Source organism: Calidris pugnax, unplaced genomic scaffold (assembly GCF_001431845.1).
Source record: "Calidris pugnax isolate Ruff unplaced genomic scaffold, ASM143184v1 scaffold38, whole genome shotgun sequence".
In the NCBI taxonomy this organism is placed as follows: Eukaryota; Metazoa; Chordata; class Aves; order Charadriiformes; family Scolopacidae; genus Calidris; species Calidris pugnax.
The window spans coordinates 3,418,230-3,445,184 of NW_015090995.1; the positions used below are offsets into that span (position 1 = coordinate 3,418,230).

Below are 26,955 nucleotides of genomic sequence, written 5' to 3' on the forward strand. Positions count from 1 at the left end.
CTTACACTTCACGGGACAGTGGGGAGAAGCAGCCACACTTTGCTCATTTGCTAAACTCTCTGCTGGGAAGTGCCATAAAGGCACAGAAAAATATCATCCATTTCACATTAAATGATACTCCACACTAATAAGAATTCTGTAGAAGACTAATTTATTCCCAAAAACACAGACACTAGTTTATTCTGCCCTCCTCTCCAGGGTAAATTAAATCAATAGCAGAGACAGTTTCAGCTCCTGGGTTTTGTGGAGTTTGAGAACAGCTCTCATCTCAGGAGCCTGAATTGTCCCTAATACCAAATTAACAGTGCACCATTTGGTAGGATTTTTGCTTTAATCAAGTTTTTTTAATGCACTAATCTATTAGCAGCCACTATAAGCAAAAACCTTTGTAACTGGGGACTCTAATGAATCCATACAGGGGAGAGAAACCACAGCATAAGAAGGAGAACTTGTTGGAAAATGTTCCCTTCACACGCACACAGAGTGGATTCATAGTTGTGAAGATAACTGGAAAGTTTTGGCTTTTCACCCCAAAATGAAATTTTTCCACCCAAAGCTTTCAGCTTGGAAGAGGATGCTTAAGATTTCTGAGAAAAGCATCAAAGACATGAGGGAGTGCAAGTATTTTCCATAAGGGGGAAGGGGAATCCTATTCTTCAGTCCAATAAAGTTTTAAAGGCAAGTGTCCAAGCATTCAAACCACCGAGATAGATCCAGCAGAGAGAAACTTACGGGTAAAGGATTAAAAGAAGGAAAAAAAAAAAGCAAACATATTTTTTCATTAGAGGGAAGTCAAATTTCTAAACCCACCTCTCTACTTCCCTCTGTTCACTTTGCACCTGGTAGAGCAGCACAGAGGAATATTTTGTTCCACTTCACTCCTGTTTGCCAAGCACAGCCTGGGCATGGCTGCTCCCGTGACAGGACGCTTGCAAGAGGAACGTGTGGTGCTCTGCTGTGGAGGGACACAATCTAGGACAACTTGGAGTCATATTTGCAGGGCATCACCGCCTTAAGTCTCCTCGGTCCTTTTGCTGAACGTAGGTGACACTTCCCAGCTCAATCTGCAACCAGAGCCTTGCAGCACCCTCATGCCAGCCCCTGCTTGTCCCACAAATGGTGGGGGTTTTTTCCCCTCTGCTGCAGGATTTGCACCTCAGGTTTTGTTCAGGCCAACAGCTCTGCGAGGACAGGGAGGGTGGGATGAACCACTGAGTATCACTGGGGGTTTTTAACCCAGCACAAGTGCTACCCCCAAGTGCAGAGTTGGTGAGGGGCACCCACAGCACGTCCCTGGGAGCAGCAGGGCAGGAGGAGGGTGCCAAAGCAGGGATGACACGTGGCAGGCCTGGGTGCACAGACTGCCCAGCATCACCGGGGCTTCTCTGTCATTCCACTCCTCAACCCCAGTTAGTGTAAAAAGTTCTCATTTCAAATAATTTATAGCCTATCCTTCGAAGGCTTCCCTCCCCACCCTTGCTTTATATCACAGAGTGAGGCGAGTGGCTCGCTTCAGCTGAACACAGCTCTGGCCACTGTCCTTGTCCTGTGGTCCCTTGCTCTCAGGTCAGCTTTTTCCAGGTGGTTTGCCCTGAATACATCAATTCTTGGGCTGCAGCTCAGCCCTGAATTTAAAAATCGCTCTGTGAAGCCTCTGCCCGGTCCTGCCTTCACTTTTCAGGCAGTGCCGAGATGCAGGAGGCAGCCCACTTCTGTCTCTCGCTCATTTCCGTAGAAGGAAAGCAAGGCTTGCCATGAGAGACAGGAGGAAAGGGGCCACAGCACATCCAAGCAAACCACAAAGCTTCTTATCTCCCCAGCAAACCTTGACTTGAGAGATACCCCAGATACACACGCAGCAGTTTGCACAGCAAGGCCGTTTGCCTGTTTGCCTGGCACTGACCTCTCTCCTTGCCCGGAACTCGGAGCACAGCGAGTGACAGGTCAATGCCACCCCACCGGAGAGAGGCCATCACAGAGGGGGAACTCGGGGCTGAGAGCATCGTACCCTGTCCTGAAGGGAGGTGAGAAGCAGCAAAGGGGTCCAACAGTCCTCTGCTGAAAGCAGGAACAAGCCTGCTGGGGTAGGAGAGAATCGTGCCCTGTACTGGGTTCAGATAAGGCTGTTTTAAAGATCTTTGAAACAGGGAGGAAAAAAGGCAGAAGTAAGATTTTCCTTTTCCCTCCTCTCCCCAACTCCATCTGGCAGCAGACCTAGAAGTAAATGCAGCCTTTACAAGGTAAACCTTTCTTCATTTAGCCCAGGACACAACTAAAGCCTTGCAAGTAACGACCCCTTCCCACAAAAACCAAACCAACCAACAAAGAAAAACTCCAAGTAAGAAAAAATACCCCCGCTTTGAAAGAAAACCCCCTCAAAATGTTGCTTTGGGAGGTCAGCACACACTTTATGGGCTGGACACACACAGCTGATGTGAATCTTTAGCTCTGTTTCACAGAAATTCACCAGGAGCCAAGTTTCCATCAGCGTGCACATGTTCATACCTCCCCACCTTGCTTGCCAGCAGGTCACAGGCTGCTGCCGCTGCAGAGGCTGTGCCGACACATCTAGCGAGGTGTTAGCACATGCTGGGAAGGAAGTGGTTTTCCGGTTTGAAACACATCACCCAATGTCTTCTGCACCACGCAAAGGACAATTTGCACCCACTCCCACCCTAGGGACTCTCCTGCAAACGCCCAAAAGAGCTACGAGGTGCCACCAACTCCACCTCACCCCTGGTCTCTGCACAGGGAGTAGACAGATGGAGATCAGCGCTCCACTGACCCAAGCAAGAGGTTACAGCTCTCCTCAGCCAGAAGCACACTCCGACTTCTCAGATACCAGACCCAGCTCCTCTGACCACCGTTTGAGCTTCAGTCCTTTGTGGTCTGGCTCACCACACACGTAGGCATGCTCAGCACCAGGCAGACGTGCATCGGGTCCTTTGGGCAGCAGACGCTCTGTGCAAACAGCTCTGACCAGAAGACCTCTTCTGTAAACTTTGTGGCTTCCAAGAGACCCTAGAAGGAAGGTTTAAAATTACCGTATTAGTCTGCTGCCTCTTCTGAAAGCAACTGTAATCCTGTAGTCATCAATATACACATTAATATAGTTTGAGTAACGCAGCAGTTCTGAGGTTGGGAGAGTAACTCCACTGCCGCTTGAATCAAGATTTGGTACCTCCAATAAATTAAGGGAGGAAGAAATTCCTTTCCTGTTCCAGAACAAGATGCAAATAAAATCAAAGAGGACAACTCATGCTTTTTCTGCTTTCTCCAAGCCCACAGGAACACGTCCAGAGCATTGCCCCAAACCAGAGGCACTGAACACAAACCTGGAGACAAAGTGCTTACACCAAGTGTGCTCCAATCCCAGATACTGCCTTTTGGAGGCTGGAGGCTCATGGGGAAGGCTGTAAATGTGCCTCAGTTTCTACATCCATCAAACAAGACTACCATTTGCCTGCTCTGACCTTTCTCTAGATGTTCAGCAGCCTTCCGAGAATGACTACAACCAAAGGAGCAAGGGCCAGATTTTCACCACTAGAAGCAAGAGGAGAACAAGGCAATCATCAGAGACAGGCTGACGCTGCAACAACAAAACTAAATCAATTCACAGCTTGGCTTCTTGACAGCAGCCACCTCTGGCAATGCAGCTGCTGGCTGGGTGAAGGCCACCAAGAAGTTACGGTGCCCCAGCCAAGGCCTTCATGTGCAGATGCTTCTCCTTCAGTCAAGGATGCTTCAGAGATGGATGGGAGGGCAGTACTGCTGCATGCGGGGTATAGACAGCCTTCCCTGTAACCTCCCAGCTCCAGAGCAGTATATTTCACATCCCCTTGACCCTTCAGTAAATACTGATGATTGAAGATCAGCCCTGGCTTGTATTTCTTTAAAAGATGATGCACAACCAGAGGCAATAGCAGTCATGGGTGCTTGTAATCAAATACTGATGATTGAAGATCAACCCTGGCTTGTATTATTTCTTTAAAAGATGATGCACAACTAGAGGCAATAGCAGTCATGGGTGCTTGTAATTTTCCAACTAGCTCTGCTCACTGGAAAGCTCTATCAATGCATTAATTAATACCTGCTCAGAGCAAGTGCGTTCTCACCAGAAGTCGGAGGTACAATCCCTTCCAGGAGCTCCCAATATTCCTTTTTGCAGTCTCAGCACTACTCTTTCCTTAATGTCTCCTCATTCTTTCCTCCACTTCTCCCTATACCCAACTCCATCCTGCCATCCGCCCTGGAAAATTAATCTTAAAATTACTAGTAACTTTCAGAGACGCATCACTTGGCACTAGATGTTCATTTAGGCACCGTTCAGTCATAGTGACCTGCACCCTTGCCCACTAACTGCACTTAAATTAGAGCTGCAGACACACAAGAGCAAAGCCAGCCTCAGCCTAACATTCAATGCTTTGAGGCCTAGATCCTTTTACTTACACATAAGCTAATTTTTCTGCAAAGGAGACATTAATATCACATGTGGAGTCAACTTGCGTAAGGGTATGCAGCAGTTATGGGTTGATATCAGTCACAAATGAATTACACCTTTCTCTGCCAGTTGTCACATGCTTCAATTAGACACTGGTATAAGATAATTAGCCTGCCCAAGATTGAGTGAGGTACAGCTGGGAAGCTAGCACTCAACAGAATGGTCAGACTGATTGTACAGGGCAAACAAGCCATACCTCAGTTATTCTCTGCTTTCTCACTGGGAGACAGTCTGCCTTTGCACATCTTCAAGCAGCTGCCATACAACTATCTACAATTGTCATACCTTACCCCGTATATTGCCTCATCAAGCTTTGCAAGATGTTGGAAAACAGCTACCAGATGCAGCTACTTAACGGAGAGCTGCTGCCACATGTTCCACCAAAACTGAAGCTCAGTTACAGACAGAAGTAACATCTTCTAGAACCAGCTAACGTGAGAAAGGGGAGAACAAATCTCATTTGATGTCTCAGAGATCCACTATCTACTGGTTCCACAACTCAAAACAGATTTCAAGAGGATAGTGCTGTCAAAAGGTAGAGTCCTACCCTGATAAGCAGAGAGCAACATCTAATCTGGTTCCTTTACTAAGTTGCCATAGTTACTAACAGCATCCTGCACAAATTGACCTGAACTGATAAGCGTGGCACCAGGGGGTGTTCAAATTCTATTATTGTTCATCACAGGAAAGAAAGGAAGTGGCTGGAAGGCTACTGAGCCTGCTCATCTGCTCAGTGAGAATGTCACACCAGGCCACCTAAAAAAATAAAAAAGAGCCTGTGCTTCCCTCCACGTGTATCAGCCTGAGCAAGCACCAGATAAGCTTGCCATCTGCCTGGAGAAGTCCCTACAGGACTTGTCTACACCAAAACAAATCAGAATTTGGAGACCAACCCCTTGCAATTCCCTGCCTTGGAAAGTGAAAACAGGAGAAGGAAAAAGCAATTGCACCCTTGTTTCTACAGCTGCACTGACACCGAGCAGGACAGAGTATCCTCAGCACAGTGCATTAGTCCACCAGGGAGATTCATCTCCATGAAAACTTGACTCTAGAATTCTTACTAAGTTACACTGGTTAATAAAGCCACATTCCAGAACCTGCAAAAACACAGTGTTTCTGGTCCCCAGCTCTTCTGAGAGCTTTTTATGGTCCAACCTGTCCTCATTTCAGACAAAAGCACCTGGGAGCCCAGCACCTGCTGGTGTAGCCTGAACTAGATCTGAAACGTATCAGCAGGACAGAGTATCCTCAGCACAGTGCATTAGTCCACCAGGGAGATTCATCTCCATGAAAACTTGACTCTAGAATTCTTACTAAGTTACACTGGTTAATAAAGCCACATTCCAGAACCTGCAAAAACACAGTGTTTCTGGTCCCCAGCTCTTCTGAGAGCTTTTTATGGTCCAACCTGTCCTCATTTCAGACAAAAGCACCTGAGAGCCCAGCACTTGCCAGTGTAGCCTGAACTAGATCTGAAACGTATCACAGACAACAGCAAACCCAGAAGCTGTCTACACAAACTAGAGGTTAAATACCAATTTCTGATTCTAAACTACAAAATACCTTCCGAGATTAGAAGAATCAGGTGTTTTGGATTTTTAACTACATGGTCCTGCACAGAAGCAGCCTTCAGCTGTTAATGCTTTGCACTTCCATTTCTTCAAAGACAAACTGGATATAGATTTACCAAACTGGAGAATTACTAAGCCTCTTAAGCCTCCACAGATACAGGCAAGGACACAGACAACAGCAAACCCAGAAGCTGTCTACACAAACTAGAGGTTAAATACCAATTTCTGATTCTAAACTACAAAATACCTTCCGAGATTAGAAGAATCAGGTGTTTTGGATTTTTAACTACATGGTCCTGCACAGAAGCAGCCTTCAGCTGTTAATGCTTTGCACTTCCATTTCTTCAAAGACAAACTGGATATAGATTTACCAAACTGGAGAATTACTAAGCCTCTTAAGCCTCCACAGATACAGGCAAGGAGATGCCATGAAAGCCAGCCCACTCATGCAGAAGAGTCATCTGGCTGCAGGCAGAGAGTCCTCAGAGACTCCAGAAATCTAAGCACAAGCTGAAAGGTATTGTCCATTGAGAAGAAAGAACCCCATTTGTGTGAATAACCTCCCCAGACCAGTGCAACCTTCCCTTGAAAGCTGCTGTAGCGCTGAAGCAGAAATGCAATTCCTCCAGTGGTGTTCAGCTTTTTGGAATCCTGGAAGAAAGGAACAAGAAAGACCCACCTATGGAAGCTGGATGCTTGCCAAACCTGCTGGGAACTGCAGAAGTCTCCACTGCTCCAGACCTCACGTTTTATTTACAGACATCAGGTTTCTCCCTTAGCACCAGATCTCTGAGTGCTAAAAGGTTCTGATGACATCTCTGCCTTATTCTGCAGTGCAGCAGCCACAAGGCAGAAGTTCTACAGAGCCCTTCTTCGCAACCACACGGTGAGCAGCTACAAGGAAAGACCACACAGTTCATTAGCAGAAAGGTGGCAGCAGCCATGCTCTTCCATCGTAGGACCCAGTCCTGAGACCTCAGGAATCGCAGGTAGAGACACCCATGGGAGGTAGCTGCAAAACAAATTGGGCTGAAATCCTGGATCAGGGCAGGACAGACCCAGCAGGACATGAAGGACAAGCAGCAGCATCGAGGCCTGGCCACCTTCTGCACGCTTAACTTGGTCATGGATGCACATGGGCTCACCAGTGGCAAGATCCAGCAGCTGCTCCTCCTCCTCCTCCATTCAGTCCACTTACAAGTTAAATACAATTTAAATTTATATTCAGCATCTCCACAAAGAAGCATGGATTCCAGTACTGGCTCCAGTCCGACAGCTGGGAGGGCTGGGGAGTGGGAAAGAGATGTTATTCAAGGAGTTGCTTTTCAGGATGCAAGTAAGATCTTCTCATTCCTGAGAGCTCTACCAGGCTGTGCTCTCAGACCCACATGGAAGACCTGTTCAGCTTCGAGACACAGCTCTAGACTCCAAGCAAGCCTTAAGAAACCAGCCAGACACCAACTGCTGAATTTCTCTGAACTTTATTGGCACTTCAGGAAAAAAGGGTATGGATTTTAACAACTCCTCCAAACAGGAAAAACAAATGCCTTTATATCAAGGTTCTCTCTACAGATAAGTACATGGACCCATGAACTACTCCATCACCTTAAGAATTGATGTTTTATTACAATCCAGTAAAAAGACTGGTCAAAAAAACCTCACCATAATTTACAGTAACAAAAAATAAAACAAGAAAAACAAGCCAGGCCCACGTTTGATAAAGTACTTCCCTCCCCCCACCCCCCTAGAGGAGCAGTTATCCAATTAAACTGGAACACGGAGAGAAAGAACAATTCACTGTACTCTAACAAATAAAAAAAAAGTGTCTACAAATCTCACCTTAATACTGAAAGCTTCTTACATTAGTTTTTTTGCAAAATATCATTTCTTTACAATACAGTATACATTTCCAAGGGAAGGAGGACCATAAACATATCCTCTGTCCCAGGACTAATATTTTCTAATTGTGCATAGCTAGAAGTATTGAAATCAAATATCATTAGATACCACTGGAATATAATACTGGTTAAGAAGAAGGCAGGGCTGAAACAACTACAAAGAGTTAGGTGGACTCACTGGCACAAGCCGTTCTATTCCTATATTGGACCATTTGGAATTAGAACGATTAAAAAAATACCAACACTATAAACATAAGTCATGCCTGCATCATAATACATGAGCTCAGCAGTGTTGTGTGACCCATCAAAGCAGAAAAGGTTTACTGGTTTATTATTTGAACATGTATCCAGGCACCATACATCAGCTCATTAGGAAATTGTTAAAATATAATAAAGGCTTTTCTCCCCCCAAAAATGCATCAATAGTTGCCACAGACAGAGCAGAAGTGCTGAGAACCAGCTTTAAAGCACCAAAAACAGAAGTGTAAAGGTTGTCTGTTCCCCCAGTAATGAGACTCACGTGGAGCCAGTGCCAATAACCCTTCAGTGTAGAAATGCACAATATCAATTCTGACAAATTTAACTGTAATCTTCCATTTGGGACTTCCTAAGTACTGAGGCACGTCATTTTTGGCCAACCAAAAGCCTACCGTGTCGTGTCCCCCAAAAGCAGACGTGTCCAGGGGAGAGAAGGGGCCTCCCACGTGACTTATCTGGATGTTTAGAAGCAACACGTTGAGCTACGCTCCTAACAGAGGTTGGCTGGTTGGTATTTGTGTGGATCTCCACAGACTGGTATTGCTCCCAAAAAAGAAAATAATACAGCCCTGGTAAGGTTTGTTCCAGCAGCCCAAGGAATTCTTGGGGAAATACTGCAGTTTATTAACACTATCATGAACATTTTTTTTGGCACAGAGCGGGGAGCTGACGATGCTCGAGCATTCAGGTATTTTAATTTTACCACCACTAGCAGTGACCCATACAAAGGGGGAATCCACAAAACTGAGAAAGTCACAAGATTTAGGATCATGCTAGGTAAGAAAATAAATGACAAAGTAGCCCAATGACTTCCTGTAGGGACAGGCTAATCCAAGGAGGGCAAAGCAAAGGAGGACTCCACTGTAGGGTGGAATCCATTTTTAAGAGGCCTCTTCTGAAGGTTAAACATTTCCTTCTACGAAGGATCAAGGCAAAATCCAATTCAACCCTGAGCATAAATGGCTGTTTCTTCCCCAGAAATGGGGGGAGGATTCCTGGTAGCTACAGCATGGACAGCTCGGAAGACAGGAGGTGATGGGTATTACAACAACTGGTACAAATGGCTCTCAGGACCAGTCTCACAACCACTAGTGTCCCATTTCTAAGAGACAGAGCCTTCTGTTCTCAAAGCTACAAAGGGGCAAAGCATCCTTCCAGGGAAGGAAAAGCACTTGAGCCAGGGATCTGGCAGAAAGCTAGTGAGCATTAAGGCAGCAATTGGAGAAATATCTCAGGATCCTCTCCCCTCAAATGCTGCTCGAGGCCAGGAAGACAGATGCAGTGTCTTGTACGTGACCCAGATACAAGAGTAGTTTTTGGTCCCCAGCTGCTGATCACTTTTTATGATTGCATCTAGTTTAAACTAAAGACATCTGAGCTACAGTAGATCTATACACAGTCATAAGGCACCAATGACTATGTGCTAAAAAGGCCTCTTATGGAAAAACCTGAAATCCTATTCACATGACTAGAAATGTACTGGTTCAGCAAGGGAAAATACAGTTGCAGGAATTTTTAGTCTTTTAGATGTCTACCTACCCCTTTAGGTTTCCACTGGCAAACCCAAAAAGGAAGGCAGGGCTCTTTAGCTATCTCTGCCTCACTGGTTACATTCAAGTCAGATAAATGACAGCGAACACAGCCATTTACCAGAGACAAAACTTCTGGAAAGCAGAGAAGTCGAGGCTCCAAACCACCACTGTGTCAGTGGAAATATTCCAAAGGCTGCCTCGTGACTCGGAAATTCAAAATCCCATCATTAAACAACAAAAGGTAACACCAGCAGGAACGCCACAGTATCTGTTTGGTCTGCTTATGTTTGAAGGACAAAAGCTTTGGTCTTTGAGAACGAAAGTCCACAATTTACCTCCAACCCTTCTTCCTAAGCTCCAGCCTCGTCTTCTCAACTACATGATTCAGACCCTGTATTAAGTCAGAAATTCAGACCCTGGCTACTAAGCTTAATACTGAAGCTTGCGTAAGTTAGTAGGAAGGCACAGTGTCAAACCGTTAGCACTTTACTGTACTTAAGTCAGCAAAAGTATCTGCTGGCCTCCCCACCCCAGAGGAGAGGACAGCACCACAGCCACTTCAGTAAGCAATACAAAACTAAATGCAGCGAGACTTTATCCAAAGCCAAACAATTTCAGATTTGCCCCAATACATGTTTGCTTTCCCAAGCCACCCCAAGAAGATGTAAATACTATTCTTTTTTTTTTTTCTCCTGTTGCTTAACTCCAGCGTTTGCCCAAAACTCGATAAATAAGACCATGGTCACTCTTCTGTAGTGGTTCCAGCGTAGCACGATTACGAGTGAATGATGGGAGAGGATGGGAAAGAGGGGAGAAGAGAGTGCAGGACTGCAGGTGCTGGGGGGAGAGTTTACATGGACTCAAACTCATCGATGCGCTGCTTGGTGTTGCCCTGCCGGATCTGACGGAGGGTCTTGTACTTGTCTCGGCCTAGACGCATGTTCTCAGCGTGGATCATATCGTTGGCTGTCTTCTTGGTTTCATCCCGAGCGTTTGCCAGCTCTGAGGAAAGAGCCTTTGGAGAAGGAGAAGCAGATAGCAATGGGTTAGCACGTGCCAGAGACTCAAGGTTGAACAAGGAGGTTCCTTGCTGAACCTCCTAAAAAATTCAGTATCCATGGAGACAGGAAACGGATAAACCCGAATATTGACAGTTCTGGGCAACCTGCTTTACCTGACCCTGCTAGAGCTAGGAAGTGAGACCAGATGATCTTAAGAGATCCCTTCCAAACAAAACGATTCTGTGGTTCTGTGGAACTTGTTGATGTTTTTCCCTAACATTTGAAGGTAGAAAACATCAGGCAGTTGGTCACCCTATCCATCTTTGTCTAGCACAGCAAGAAAGACTCTCCAATGTACTTCAGAAAAAATGGAGGGTTCCCTAAAGACAATAGGAACATCTTGCAGAATCTGTACAATTACTAGCCTTCTATCACAAAAGAAACTTGATGCAGAAGATAAAAGTGCATCTCTGTCACTCTGCCTGTGCATAACCACCACAGCATGATGCAGAACACACAAAGCCTGGTACAAGTCAGGAAGGTAGCAGGCACTGTAACAAAATGCTTGGAAAAAGTCAACACCAGAACACTGGAGCTCCTTATAAAAAGGAGATCCCCTCATGTTGAGCCCTAGAGGGCTGCTTCCAGGGTTTTGTAACACAACCCTGTCAGACAAGACAGCTACAGACAGCTGTTTGATAGGAACTGGACCAAGTTCTCCGATTCACTGCAGCCAGGGCTACGAACAGCTGGCAGGTGGCTGGCAAGACTCACACAAGCACACCATGCGTGACAGATGCTGCTTTTTGGCACTGCTTGAAAATACTTCACTACTTCCAGTGAAATGGAAGGCAAACACCAGGAGACAAGATCTATCTAGCTCTCTGCTCAATGGTTAAGCAGTATCTCGCAAGATCACGATCATCCCTCTTTCCCCATCCCACCCCTTTTTTTTTTTTTTTTTTAAACTTCACTACTTCCAGTGAAATGGAAGGCAAACACCAGGAGACAAGATCTATCTAGCTCTCTACTCAATGGTTAAGCAGTATCTGGCAAGATCACTATCATCCCTCTTTGCCCAGCCCACCTCTTTTTTTTTTTTTAATACCTCCCTGCCTCAATTAAGGGCAAGAAGAATAGAAGCAGCACCCAGACAACACACCCTTCTCTGCCACCAACTTCTTACCTTCAAGTGTTTCTGGACCCGTTCGTTCTTCTCTGCTTCAGTGGTGCGCTGCTCCTCGCTGCGGTCCTTGATGGTGGCCTCTGACCGCAGCTCAGCACTGGCTTCTGCCGCGTTCTCGTCCTGCTCATCATCATGCTCATTCTCAGCATGCATGGGTTCAGTGACGTGAGGGGTGCTCATGGCAGTCTTCAGCTCCTCTTTGGTCTTTTCTAGGTCCTCCTGCACCATCTGAGCCTGCAGTGGGGCCATGCCACAGTGAGTTAGTCGGGATTATACTGAGAGACTTCCCACAGAAGCGCTACTCAGAGCTTATTACAGGAAACCTCGCACACTGAAGTACTATGTTCCAAAGCTACTCAGCCACAACCATTTGCAAAACTTTCTGCTGGCTAACACTGCAGAAATTTGAAGAGTGGTTATAAATAAATGGAAAACAGGCTACAGGTCTAATTATTCTAAGTCCAAGTAGAAATATTTTGACCAGGGCATTCATTCCACCAAGAAAAGCAAAGCTGGGTATTTACAACATCCTCAAGCTCAACACAGAATGAAGTGCAACTCCTAAAAAAAGTACTGCCATTTGCTCAGATTCTGCTTTACCTTCTGTTGCCACTCCTGGGCCTCACTCTCTTTCTTCTGCCTGGCCAGCTCCAGCTGCGTGATCCTGGCTGTGAGTTCTGCCATCTCAGCAGCCTGCAAAAGAAAGGCTTTTAATGGGGACAAAACCAAAGCACTTGCTAAATGAAGCATTTAGTTCAAGTCCTGAATAAAAACAGTATCCCAGAAACTGAAGAACCAAACTGTCCTTCCTCACTATATTCATAGCCTAGTTTGTTTTAAGAGCTTAGATGCCTACCCTGACACTATTTTCCCTATCCAATTTTCAGCTCACCCACTTACCAGCTGTTCCTGGGTCTTCTGTTGATCATGGGATGCTCTCAATAGGGCCTCCTTTGCCTCTTCTGCTTCTCTACGTTCCTTAGCCAGCTTCTCTGCTTCCTCCTGAGCTCGTTTTCTCTCCTGTTCCAGCTCCATAGCTCTGCGGGTCTGTTCTTCCAGTTCTGAAGGAATAGAGGAGCGCGTTTGAAGAGAGATCAAGTAAAGAATGGCAGGAGAAGAGGAAGGTGCTCTTACACCTATGTGCTGGAGGAGGGTTTTCTTTCAGAGGGACAGGTAAAGGACAGATGAAAAGCAACTGTCCCCTTTCCTCTCACATTGTAACTGGAGCTGGAAGATTAAGAGCCAGGCCTGTTCCAAGCCAGATTATTTGCCTGATTGATTTGTAGAAAAGCATACAGCACCACACTCTGACACTGGCCAAGCAATTAGACAGTAACCACAGCAGAGTACTGGCCAGTGTGACCCCTGCTACGCTTTGATTCCCTCTTCTCCAGACGTGCTGGGATAAAGCTTCCAGCCAGCACATGGACAACTGCAAGATGCTCTCGCTGCCAGAGAGGCATCTTGGCCACCACCCATCTCTTTAACGCAAGTCCTATTTCAGCAGCTGCATATGGAGGGCTTAAATTCGGCTTCAGAAGGCTAAATCAGGGCCTTCAGCACCAGTTAGCACACAATGCTGGAAAGCCAAATAGCTCAGAGATGCTCACAGCTTTACCACTTGAACCCTTCTCACTCAGGCTATGTATTTAAGGAAATACTGGAACATTTCATATTACCTTGCTGAGCTTTCTTGGTTTGCTCCTCAATTTGCTTGAGCCTCTCCATTAGCTCCTCCTTCTCACGTTCAATCTTCTCCTTCTCCTTTTCTGCCAACTCCCTCTTCTTCTTCTCATTCTCCAACAGGGCTCTGATGAGGGGGAAGTCATAATGCGATTTCAAATTAACAATTACTCAGATTGGAGAGCTTCCTAGTGAACACAAGGGATAGGCACTAGAGCACTCGGCTGATGAGTTTTACTCCAGACCTGCCCCTTTATAGAAGTGTAGAAAGAAAAAGCTCTGCTGGAATTAAATGGCACGTTCATAATAGCAACGTTACAAGGGAAGTCTCCTTATATCAAGATCCGTATTAGTCCCATCAAATAGGCAGGCAAATCTTTAACTCTAAGAAATTGATGGTGGGTCACATTTGATGAGTGCTGTTTCCATCATCCCATTAGATCTACTGAAGCAGAAAGCAACCTGTTCAATTCTTGGCTCAAGCAGACTAAGGTGCTGCCAGAGATTTATCCAGCACATGATGCTATTGTGCAGTGCCCCACCAAGCCCAGGTTACTCAGAACCCTACCTCTCCATCTGTTTCTGATGCTTCTCTTCCCGAGCCTGTGCTTTCATCTGCTGCACCTCAATGGTATCTGGTTTACGTCTGCGCATGTAGAGCTCATGGTTCCCCATGCAAAGTGCCAAGATCCGTTTGTTAATCCGTAACCGTGGGGCGTAGAATACAAAATCCTTGGGACAAGAAAAAGGCAGCATTAAATCTGTTCTTTCAGCATAAGCAGCTCCCTGTGCATGCAACACGCTCCAAGACCCTAAGCTTTCTAGAATTGCTAGCCAGCTTTTCTTAACGCTATCTAATTCATCAGCGGTGGTAGTTAGACATCTATCTCCTAGGAATTAACTTTAAGCTAACAAATACACACAGGGCAGATGTGCCCGATGTGCTGTGTTTCACTGTAAAGCATCCCTAGCACACACAGTACACAGCAACTCACTCCACTGTGTCTTTACAAAACCATCAGGACTGGTTTACCAGGCACACTGAAACTATCACTTCTCCCACCTTTCTTCCCAATTTGTTATTTAATGCAACAGCCTGGCCGGCCACATCAAGTGTAATGTTTTGTCTGATGCCAGAAAGTGTGTTAAGCATTATGTCCAATGGATAAATAAGTTTGTTCTGCTAAAACAAAAGAGTTTGTCTCTAAATTGATTTAAATTTTAAATTAAATTTAAGACAAAGCAACAGCAGCAGGGAAATGCTTCCAAGTAGCAATGTAACAAGAATGACCAGAAGAACAGAATGTATCAGCTGACACAGGAAATTAATAAGCCTTAAAAATGAAACCAGTTATGTGCATTAAAAATTTGCAAGAAAAAAAGAACCTTCCCAGCATACCCTACAAAATGACCTGAAGTTTCAGCTTCAAGTAAGGTGAAAAACTGCAGCAGACCATCCCATACACTACTAAAGCCAACAGGCTGCAAAGGAAGCACTCACAGTTAACAGAGGTGCTTCAGATCCCCAATTGTATTATCAAAGAATCTGAACCACCTTAGAAGAATCAGAAACCCCAAGCAAAGAGTTTCTCCCTGACACTGAACAGCTTAAGGTTCTACTGAACAAATTTCCACCCTCCAAGCCAGAAACAAATCCCAACTATCACCTTGTTGCCAATAGACCCATTCTGCACAGATCAGATTGTGTGCAATGAAAAAAAAAAAAGAGATAATTCAGCTAAGAAACCAAAAGCTTAATTTGAATGTTGTTTCTTACTGGTGCTTTCTTGTCAATAGGCTTGATAACAAATTTCTTGTCATTGAATGAGATATTTCTGATCTCACTCCAAGGGAATCCAATTTTCGGTGTTAGCCTGCAGAAATGGAAAGCACAAGGAAATAAGAGCCCCAAGTCATTCTAGATTCTTGACTTACAATATAAAACTTAAAATTCTACCAAATCTGCCCTCATATTTCAATACTCTTATGTTAAATGGGATCAGCAAATAAGAGTAGTCATGTGAATGATTTCAATCCCACTTTTCTTTTTAAATGGAAAACAGAACTGGAGAATGCACCTGCAGCAGGAAGATTAGGGATACAAGTAAAACTAGCTTGATAGGATTTGCCAGTTTCTTGTATTTTTTTGGTCCAAAGCAGCACATTTTATGAATCATTCTGGCAGTGTCAGAAACACAGCCAAGAAAGATATAGATATTGTAGGGTTTAGTTAGAGAATGAGTTTCAGAAAAGATAAATTTTGAATGCCTTTATACTGGAAAGGAGCTGAAGGCAATAATGAGGAGAGGGGGTTTATTACCTGTCATTCTGCTCATAAATGTTGAGTCCAAGAGCATCTACACCTAGCCAGAGTTCAGAGCCCTTCTTGTTCTTAATGTTGAAGTAGTTCACACCATACATTTCCAGATCCTGTGCAATTTTCAGGTATTCCAAGACAGCATCTTCTCTGCAGCATGCAAAAAGAAAGCAGATATTCCTTTTTGAGTCTATAAGCAATTAGAGCAAGAAGGTGCTTCTAAATGGGCAGAGCAGCAACAAGCTGGCAAAGGTTCCAAGCATCACCCTAGTAGGTAATAACACATATACTCTGCAAAAATCAGTTTTGTTTTACTAAGAACAGCCAGCTCAGGTGGAGTAGGCAAGGGCAGAGATGGGTCAACTTAGTTATTCTGAGCAGAATAACCTGAAGAACATCAGTTTATCCTGATGCATTCATACACTATACACTAGCATATATCACACTACTTTAAATAGAGCAGTTTCACACTGCATCCCTTACCTAATCATTCCTCGATGTTCCTCGTGCCACACCTGGATCCTCTCCTCCCACTGGTCCTTGTTAAGTTTGTGCTGCTCCAGAACTCTAGAAACAGCACGGGACATTTGAGACCAGCCACTGCATTTATCTACACAGTCACATAACTCTTGAACAACATTTCATTAAATACTCCATTGGTATCACAGTTCCCCCACAAAAATATTTCAGGAAATAGTTTTATTATAAGGCTAGAGACACACTGGTCAGTATTCAGATGTTTGACAAATGACAAGTTGTATACAGTTGTGCTTTTCCTTGTAGCATTTCATTTTTTTTTTGTTTTGGAGCAGTTTTCACTATTTCTGACTAGAGTTTCTTCAGTAGCAGTAAAATGTTTAAGATTAAAACCTCTGATTAAGTGAACACTAATCCCAATCCTCAGAGAGGAGTGAGGCTTTATTTTATTCGGAATGTTACAAACAAGATACACCCCATCCCACCCAAAAATAAAGTAAATCCCAAACCCCTAAAGGCAAAGGAGTTCTATGACTACCCAGATTCACTTGCCTCTGTGGGAGCAGTTTGTCGTTAGCAAGGTAGCCAGACTTGTGCGCCTCTTTGTTGAAGTCTCCGTATTTTGACTGGACGGCATAAGAAGCCAGAAGGACAGCTGTTTCTGGAGGGCAATAAATGTCATCATTCAGAATTGCCTCTTTCACTTGAAGGAAGAAAAGGCGCTGCGTGATGTCCTGGATCAGCTCTTCTGCCACATCCTCCGGGTAGAACTTGGCACGGAATTTGAAAAGCAGGGGGGTTTCTTTGCGTACATCCTGTGCTGTTACCTGGAACAGAGTTATTGGATTTTATAGCCTACACACCAAGGGAATGAGGGGCAGGTTTATGAACAGGAAAACAAGCATACATTAGGAAAAGAAAAAAAAAAAAAGTCTCCTTTCCAATGCAGAAATGAGTGGGCAGAAAAGCAAGAATTTTCAATTCCATACCGCTAAATATCTCATCACCTCTCCCCAGAGGGTTTATGATAAGCCAGTAGTCACAATCAGTGCTAGGTAAGTTACTTTCCAGGTTTCTTTCCACCCAAGATGCTCACATGAGCAGCACAGCAGTGTGTTACTGGAAAGGGTAATGGATCTGCCTGGATAACAAACAGGACTAGATGCAGGAGGAGCAGGTCAGACACCGCAACTCCTTGTACCTTGGGGAAGGGGTGTGTGAACTGAAGGAAGGTAACCCCAATTCCCTAATCCTGCAGTACTTTAGGTGTGTAGAGAGGCAAGAACAGATCTCTGACAGAAATACAGAGACTGAATTTGCCAGGACAAGTGAAACCTTGGAGCAAACATACCTTTTTGTTCAGTTTCAGCCACGTGGAGAAGCCCTTGGTGTCCTGATACTGAAGTCCAAAGAACCAGACCTCCCTTAGACCAATCGTCTTGACGACCTGGAAGAAAGATGATTAGCAAGAGCCCCAATCAGATGGGCTGATCTCACTTGGTGGAACAGAACATGTTAGAGGTAAGGTCAGATGAACATGACCATGACTAGTGTCCTAGCCTTCTGCCCTAGCCATGGTGCACATACACAGATGACAGGGCATCTCAGGGGTCTTAAGTGGGAGATGCATTGTATTCTTCCCTCTCCCTCCTCTCTTTAAGGCTTGTTGTGATTTATAAACAACAGCTAGGATACTGTTTTCCTCAGCTACTTATAAGCCAACATGTATAGCCCAAATACGATGCAACAGGTCTGACAGGTCTAATAGCTGCCCGGAATCAAAAAGGCAGCTCCATTTTCAGGTACACCCCTCACTTATCATGCAGACGTACTACTCCTGGGTGAGCCATGAATCACCCTGCTAGGCTGTGCTGGTTCAAGATTTGTATTCTGCTCCACTGATAGCTGTGGAGAGGGCTTTCACACAGCTCTTTAATGAGAGGCACCATTAAGAATTACGACAGTGGGTACATCGATATGCTGTCCCTTGTACCACGACAAAGGGCCACCACAGAAGTTCAGTACATCTCTACGTAAGCTCTCTCCTGAGTCATTTCCCCACCACACCATGGGTGCTGTGTAAATAAGAGTTAAGAAGGCTTTAAGGACATACTGCAACAAGAGACAAGAGCCTCATGGGGGGGCAAGACTACTGCAGGATAATGCTACTGCTGGCAAAAAGGAGGGGGAGGTTTCTTGATTAAGCCTGTTCACTAGCACCAGCGTTCACAGCTTTGTGCCCTGGCAAGTCTGGGACGTGCCACAGGGTGCAGTGAGTCTAGAAACTGAAGTTCCCCCACATCTCTCCTGAACCCCCCAGAAGTTGTTCCGATACCAGCAAACAAAGGGCTTACCCATCACCTCCACTGCTAGACAAGGGAAGGGAAAAGACAGTTGTCTTTAGGTCAACACTGTACCTAGAGTAGGACACTGTACGCTGCTTTTACACACCACCCACCCCTCGGGCTTGCCCTCAGCTCCCCTCCTTCAGAGGAACTCAACTGGAGAGCAGGGGATGAGCCTGGCCCTGGGAAAACTGCCCGATCACGGTGTGTCCCCTGCCAGGAAAGCTGAGGTAATTTCGTACTGCCCTGTCCTGTGTTTTATGATTTCTGCCTAAATGCCTGCTTCCTTTTAAATCACTTCCTCGTAGAATCCTAAGGATGCACTCTGTTCCCTTCTGATGTGGTCTCTAGCTTTGGCAAGACACCAAAGGCAAGGACAGAGGTTCCCCACAGACACATTGCTAGTTAAGATTCTTTAGGGCTTGGGTCAGACATTTCTTCTGCCCTTTCAAGAGCAGTGTTAGGGCCCTAGTTCCTCTCAAACCCCAAAACCCACTGCAGCTTTCGGCACAGGCACCCACAGAGACAAAACCTACGCACGGTCATGTCATCTATATGCATCATCCCACGTAATGATTCAGCCTGTTCTCACTGGACCACGGACTGGAGAGCTGCCCTAAAGCCCCTGCAAACATGGGAACATGGGGCAGATAAGCCTTCACTGGTGTGTATCACGTAGTAGGATGCACACAAGCTTCAGCAGGAGCAGAATCAGAGTTTGTGGGGTGCACTGAAAGGACGTGGTGGCAGGAGAGGAAGAAATGCCCATCCTAGAGCCTAAGGAAAGCTCTGTTCTTGGCAGCATTAACATGTGAATGGGATGGAAGCTCCCCCCTCTTGCTGCATGTGTCTGCTTGCTTCACTTCCATTTGTCAGCAGCTTGCTGCCTGGGAATTCAACACTGCCGGGTGCCAGCAAGGAACTGAAAGACCCCGCACAAAAGCACTTTTATTCCACAGCAGAATTCTGCACAGCAATAGCCGGGACAACAAGGGACAGCCCAGCACACAACATCACACCCCCAAGCTGCTGCTGAACCAAGGCCAGGGGGGAGATAGTCCTCCTCCCTCCTTCCCAACACAGCTTTAGAAGGTTATTTAGTTCCATTTAGAAAGGGGAAAAAAGCATGAAGAATTGGCTTTCCACAGCTGCGAGGAGCCTGGCTGGCAATTCACAGCTCAGGGATGTCTGGGGGTGTAGAGCTACTGTGAGATATTCCAAAAAGCAAGGAGTTACTGGCAGCAGCTGAGGATGGAGAAGGGCTGGCACACGGGACAGGAGAATACAGACTACTGCTTAACACACACCACTATACTTAAATACCTAAAATTGACACATCTTTTCTTCCTGCCAGGGAGAACACTATGTCAGTCCCCAGGTCCTGTTTAGCCTGCAGTACAAGGCTTAGTTTACAACTGACCAAAGATTACAGCAGCCTTAGAATTCAGCTGTCCCAGGGTACCTTGAACAGCCAAAACAAAGCTCTTCATCAAGTACCCATTAGCCTAAAATTCCACTTAGTAAGTAATATCACCTCAGGGGAAAGGTGCATTTCTGGTGACTCTCCCTTTACCTTCTGCAGACAGTCTAAGCACACAGTAGTACAATTTCTTTTTTTTTACATCTGTTCAGAAAACACAAGGTCTTCCAGGTAACCTTCTCTCTCACTTCTCCATAATCCACATTTTTCCAGGTCTGCGTGACTCCTCCTGTCATTCTCCTCAGCACTCACCGATCTCCCTCCAAACTATGCTCTTGCCATTGAGTGCTTGACCCACAGCAGACAGAGAGCCATAAGCAGCCTCTTAAATGTACATTTTAGTATCAAGATGATGCTTGAGGACTGCCCTCATTCTCAGCCCAGCAAATACACCACCACACTGGCAAACAAGCATGGATCCTGCATGAAAGCACTATCTACACATCGGCAAGACCAAAGGATGTAAGCAGAGAAGACATTCCACTCAAACCTAGCTCCTAAGCCAAAGGCCAAAACATCCCAGGCTATCCCACAGCATAAATCTGTCCTGAACCTCACCTGCTGCCCCAGTTAAAGATGAAGTGGGCCCCTCTCCCTCTCTGCGACAGGAACGTCAAGTGTTTCTGAGAGAAAACCATTAACAAACATTATTGCAGGAGCAGCTCTGAATTGGTGCCATTATCTGCAGTTTCATATGCCAGAGTCCAAAATGACCTAGAACAGTCCTCCAGGTCCTCTCAACTTCACACCCAAGATGAGCTCCATCTACAACCATAAATATCCAACTCTTCCCTTTCTGTTTGGCTGATGGATATATTTCTAACTTTCCTTTTCAAAACACTAAAAAGCCAAAAGTGCTAAATGACAGGATCGTCTTTGTGTTTTTAAGCTTATTACAGTTTGCCATTGACCTCATTAGCAACAAGCAGTCCATTTTTGGTTGGACTACTGCTTTTATAAAAGCCAGCAAGTTTCCACATATTCCTGTGAAATCTGAGACACATTTCCATACCGCTCAACCACAAGCCTTCCTTACACAAATAAGAGCTCTGGGCTTTGCTGGAGGAACCGGCCACTGTCCCAAGACTTGCTGCTTTCTACCATGAAACTGCCATAGTAAGTTTTTGGTTCAGCACATTCATCTACTGGATCAAGTGCTCCAGACCAGTTTCCTAGGTATTTAAACACTACGAGGTAGGACCTTACCAAGGCTAAAGGCTTCTCTACAGTCTCCCTCCTCACACAGCTTAGTTTAGAGGCCAAGAGAGACTAGCCATTTTTGTTCCAGACACAGCTCAACTCAGCTGGAATTATCAAGTCTAGAGGGATTTGGCCAGCCTGTGTTGTAAGCTTCAGCAACCACTAAAGAAGAGGCTGACAAACTGGTGCTCCAAAAAAAAAAATCATTAAACTCACTGCAGCAGATAAGCAAGCCAGGGCAGGGCACATGAACTCAGAATCTCAGGATTTCTGGCTCTTAATGAAATATGTAGGATCCCCCACACCATTACATATTAGGCTCAGTGCTGACCATAACACACAGCATCAATGATTAGGTTTAGAGTGAGCAGAGATGCTTATTGTTACAATTTTAACCCATAGCTGAGTGCACTTTTCTATTACAAGGTTAGTTTTGATCCCAAAAGCTCAGGAAACTAAGGAAAAGCCTCCCAGGAAGGTTAATCACATTCTTTCAAGATGTGAAGTGACAAATACTACAATTTTTTTTAATGTCACATTTCCTCTTAACCTGTGACTTGGCTTCATGGCTCTTAACTGGGCAGAAATCACCTTTAATGAGACTGGGTACATTTGGTTACTCTAAAGACTTACTCTGGTGTGGCATGCTGAAGCCACCATCTCCTGGACTTCGCAATGTCCAAAAGTCAGCACTGAAAGGACAGAAGGTCAGAGCCACAGGCTCAGAGAACACTAAGCACATAACCGAGAAGCAATTCTGTTCTAAACTGGAGAAATAGAGTTCATTTTAGGTTGGGGAAGTACTGACTGAGCAGTTTAGTAACCACAACTCATTGTTAAAAAGATCCTGATGTAAGATCTGTCAAATGGCCATCGACTGCATTTACCACCCAACAGACAGCTAAGACTCCTCTACCAGAGACTAGAAGGAATAAGGGGCTCTGAAGGGGAATGAAAGAAAGAACAAGGTGCCAGCAGGATCCCAAGGTCAGAAGCGATCAGAAACAAGGCATCTGAGAAGCTGCCTCATGCAGCGTGTGGGGGACATGGAAGAAGGGAGTATGTTTTCATACCACAGAAGTCAAAGCAGTTGAGGATTTTGTGAGTAATCTGTGCGCAGGCTGCCTGAGGAGCCTGTGAAATGCAGTGTCCACTGCACCAGGGCATTTCCATGGAAGCAGCCAGCTGTGGAGCACTTTCAGCAAGCCATTTAGTTACCTCTCTCCCTGTCCAAGGCACAGGCTAGCCCTCCCTCACCCCCTCAATGGGCCAAAATCTGACGATTTAAGCTAGAAAATTTACCCAGAAAAAGGAAGTTTGAAGGGGGAGAAAAAGATTGGAGGGACACAACTTCAAAACTATCCTGGGAGATTGGAGGGACACAACTTCAAAACTATCCACTGCAGTAAGAGCTGAGCAGTTTTACCAGACTGGTTCTTTACACATCTTCCGTGTGTGGGAGATACACAAAGCAAAGCAATGCTCTGTCTCCAGTCCAGCTGCGCTTCAGTCTGATACAGAAAAGGGTCAAAAGAGGAAAACAAGCAGCTATCGCTGTTGCAGAGCCTGTGCTCTGCACCCCCAGGAAAGCAGCATTTCAAGGTAATCAGGCCTGTGGGATAAGCAGCACCCCTGACAGGCACAGCCCATCCTCCAGCTCTTCTAATCCATCGCTAGCAGCTGAGGAATGGGAGCAGTTATTGGTTTTGTCAGAGGCAGTGAGCACTGGAGTTCAGTGGCTGATGCTAAAAGGTTCAAAAGCAAAGAGGTACAAAAACAAAGCTGCAGAATACGGACAGTACAGTCCTCCTGTCTCCATTAATCCAGGTTTTACCTGTGCACACAAGCTTAAGCTATTTAAACTGTACAGTTACAAGCCATGGGGATGGGGTGTTATAGAGAGATCTTGAGATTAAATCACAGTGTTACTGCACCGTTTCACAGCTCAGTGATATTTCTACAGGCAGCTACTTTGGGGAGAAGGCATTTTCCAACAGAGCAGTGAAACATCTGCATTGTTCTGTCACTACAAAAATTGCTTTGAAATTGAAGCAAGCAGGAAAGAGGGAGACAGGAACATTTCTACCTCAAGCCCATTCACTTATTATTACTATGGAACTTTAGACTCACTGTTCTACCTATAAACAAGCTTTCCAAAAGTCTTCTGAATCCTGTTCAGAGGAGGTCAGAATTATGTGTGGTATAACAAATGTATTTATCTACCTTTATACACAACAGGTGGAAACAAATACTTGCCTAAATGTTACCGAACAGAGCCAGGAGCATGCACCGAGGTAGCTGTGCAGCCAAAAAACTTGGTAACGCTCAGCAGCTTACTTTTTGCTTAACTCAGAACCAACAGCTCAAAGTGAAAGGGCACTCTAGGGCAAAAACATGCAGGGTATCTTAATTTTTTTCTGTGAAAGAGTCAAAAGTCAGATTTCACACCAGAAAGTCAATGTGCTGCAACAGCAAAACCCTAAGTTTGCTTTGTAGAGGAACCCTCCCCTCCCTCAAAAAAGCACTGATGAAAGCAGCTCCTTTTTCAGAACCAGCATCATGCAGAAAATACTAGATTAGCAATTCCAAGAGCAGAACATGAAGGGAGCTAGAAAGTGAACAGCCATAACCTTGTTTCTACCCAGCCCATCATGGGACCCAAGACCACCTTGGGACAGAGCAAACAGACAGCAGTCACTGCTTGGTCCCCGTCAGCGGGGAGAACAGCCCAGACTGTCTCTTTACAGGAACTAATCCACACCAACAGCTCAGCCATTGGAGACACGCTGGATATCTGCCAGGTGACAGTATATGCAAAGCCCCATCCCCATGCTAAAGGGAGCAAGCTTAGTATCTGCTGTCAGCTCACTAGAGGCTCTCATGTTTTAGTTTGGTAATCAATTAGTTCATTATGCAAAGATCAATCATCTGTTCGAGCATGTCCTTATACAAGAAGTACTTGCTTTCCTTAATGTGCAAATCTGCTACAAAGTCTCTTTTGCAATAGAAACAAAACCTTCAATTTCCCATTAAAAAAAACAACAGACAACAGTCTGATGTATATCTGCATGGAGAGACCAAGATGAAATGTAAAAACAAACCAGACAACAGTCTGATGCATATCTGCATGGAGAGACCAAGATGAAATGTTTCTCATTGTGGCAGGAGCTGAATAGCTACCTCCTTTGCAATTAGCTTCCTTAATTGTAAAGGGCCAACAATTAGATTGCAGGGCAGCAAGAGAAGCTGGGATTAGGCTCCTCAACCACTCGCACAGCAGCAGCCTCCAAAGCTCCTTACTTAAGCTAGAGGTGGAAGACTTTTAACATCCCCACATCTACTGCCAACTCCCTTCCCTTACTGCTCACAACGCCCTCAAGCCCTGGCAGAGGGTTAGTCTTCCTGTGGTGGCACCACACTACCACCACCCTGCACTGTTCAGTCTTTGATGAATCATTTGGCCAAAGCCTGGACATCTGCTGGTGGACATATATTTCAGTATCAAGCCCTACCAGGAACCAACATCACCACCTCCACAAGGAAATCTTGTGTGTTAGACAGTAGAAGACAGTTTAGTTCTTATTCCACTGACTGTGGCAGATGGACAGTATAAAGACATGGTGTCCCCTCTGTTTAGTTCATCTGGCAGTTTAGTTCTTATTCCAGTGACTGTGATAGATGGACAGTATAAAGACATGGTGTCCCCTGGGCTTTTTAGAAATCACAAATGCGTAACAGCTAGCTTCAGACACTTTTTTTCCCCTACCACATTTCCTCCTCCAGCTCCACCCACAACCCAATTTAGCTGAAGTAAACACTGCCTCATTTACATTAGCAACCTAGAAACTCAGTTCTGCAACAGCATTTGTTTTCTCTCTTAGTGATGTGTTTACTATGGGGAAAAAAAAACCACCCAACAAAACTTCTGTTTAGACAGGTGCTGTGTGAAACCCACTGCAGGGAGGAGAACGTGCAGCTGTTTGAGAACATGAGACAAAGGAGTGAAATCAATTACTGAGACATGGAGAGTTCCCATACTGGAAACATGACCAGATGCTTCTCAAACAGAGAGAAGTTGCAGAAGCCCAAGTCTGCCACCACAATGTCAGTTTTCAGCAAAAGCTGCAGATGGTCAAGAGCTGACTAAAAAAAAAAACCAACCACAAACAAACCATGTTTATTAAAAATACTACTGACTTCAGTCGTACAACTTCTTAGCGCCTTGTGGTTTGCTTGGATAATGTCAGAAATCAGACATGAAGAAATAATCACGGGAAGCATCCACGTAAAGAACACCCCCTCCAAAAAAACAATTCACCTTTTGATGAACTTGGGGATATGTCACCTCAGCTTCCTTGGCATCTGCTCCCATGAACTAACTGTGGTGGAGTTCCATGCTGCACACATGGACTTAGCTCTCAATTCTAGTAATCGAGAACTGTCAGATTTGAGACCACACAGGGCTAAAATATGCAGGAGCTACTGTGTAGTAACACACAGACAGCTGAGAACTACACCGCAACTCAGAACTTTTCTGAAAGCCTTTCTGCTTTTCTCATTATGAAAGGATGCTCTTTCAGTAAAGCCTAGGATCTCGCTCTATTCCCCTCCATTTCAGGGCTGGGCTGCAACGAGCAATATAATATCTAGTGTTGAATCATCCAGCTGAGTACAAGAAAGTAGCAGTTTGTGGTTAAACATCTAAAAAAAAAAAAAAAGATTTTAAATTAGGTTTCCTAGCCCCAAATAAAATAGCTGACGTCTATGGGTGGGTCAGCCCTTCAGTTTCTCTCTTCATTAAGATAGGTAGAGCTGGCCACAGAACACTTAGCGCTACTGAACCGCACCCACAGCCAACATATCTGGTCTGGCAGGTCCTTCACCTTGTCACTAATCCAAGATTCATTTTGCTTTTCTTTAAGCTATGAACTTACTGTTCAGATTTTCCTCCAAGTAGCAAATCCATGGCCCTGAGGATTACAGCAGAGAAACACAGCAGGGCCTGTCAAAGTTTCAACCACTCCAATTGATGACGACTGTCTTGAGCTGCTCAAACATTGAGCTGCACGTGCTTCCCTGCTTCTGGTTGGGCCAAAGGAAGAGGAAATTTGCCCAGCCAGTGAGCGCAGAGGAAGGTTGGAGCACCCAGAAGATGACAGTACATAACTTTTCTGAAGATTTCCCTCAGGGCCTGACATGAACACAGAATATCACTTCACCTGCACTTAAGGGTTGCAGCAATATCTGAAACCCAGCTGAGCCTCTCCTGTTTTAGAGACCAACTACTCTTTGAAATCAATTACACAAAGCTTGCAAGTAAGTCAACCAAAGATAGCCTATTAGCTTCCTCCTAAGACTTGACTTGTCTTATAAATTATGACTGCAGACATCTACCGCTTTCCAATTACTATTACTATGAGTTATACCACCAATTCAGTTCATTAGAGGCAAGAATACCTCCTAACATATTACTGGAGATTAAAAAAAGGCAGTAGTTTTGGAAAAA

General features: G+C 45.0%; 1 protein-coding gene across 1 annotated transcript in view; it reads right to left on the bottom strand.

Moving 5' to 3' along the window:
• Positions 1–7,537: 7,537 nt before the first annotated feature.
• Positions 7,538–26,955, bottom strand: part of MSN (moesin) — a 47,674-nt gene continuing 28,256 nt past the window's right edge. The window contains exons 3-13 of the mRNA XM_014955205.1: positions 17,776–17,871; positions 16,977–17,251; positions 16,431–16,514; positions 15,951–16,097; positions 15,408–15,504; positions 14,199–14,362; positions 13,627–13,757; positions 12,848–13,008; positions 12,548–12,640; positions 11,948–12,181; positions 7,538–10,775 (exon numbers count right to left, since the gene is read on the bottom strand). Of these exons, the coding sequence (XP_014810691.1) occupies positions 10,611–10,775; positions 11,948–12,181; positions 12,548–12,640; positions 12,848–13,008; positions 13,627–13,757; positions 14,199–14,362; positions 15,408–15,504; positions 15,951–16,097; positions 16,431–16,514; positions 16,977–17,251; positions 17,776–17,871 (1,647 nt within the window). The 3' untranslated portion in view covers positions 7,538–10,610. The remainder of the gene's footprint in view (positions 10,776–11,947; positions 12,182–12,547; positions 12,641–12,847; positions 13,009–13,626; positions 13,758–14,198; positions 14,363–15,407; positions 15,505–15,950; positions 16,098–16,430; positions 16,515–16,976; positions 17,252–17,775; positions 17,872–26,955) is intronic.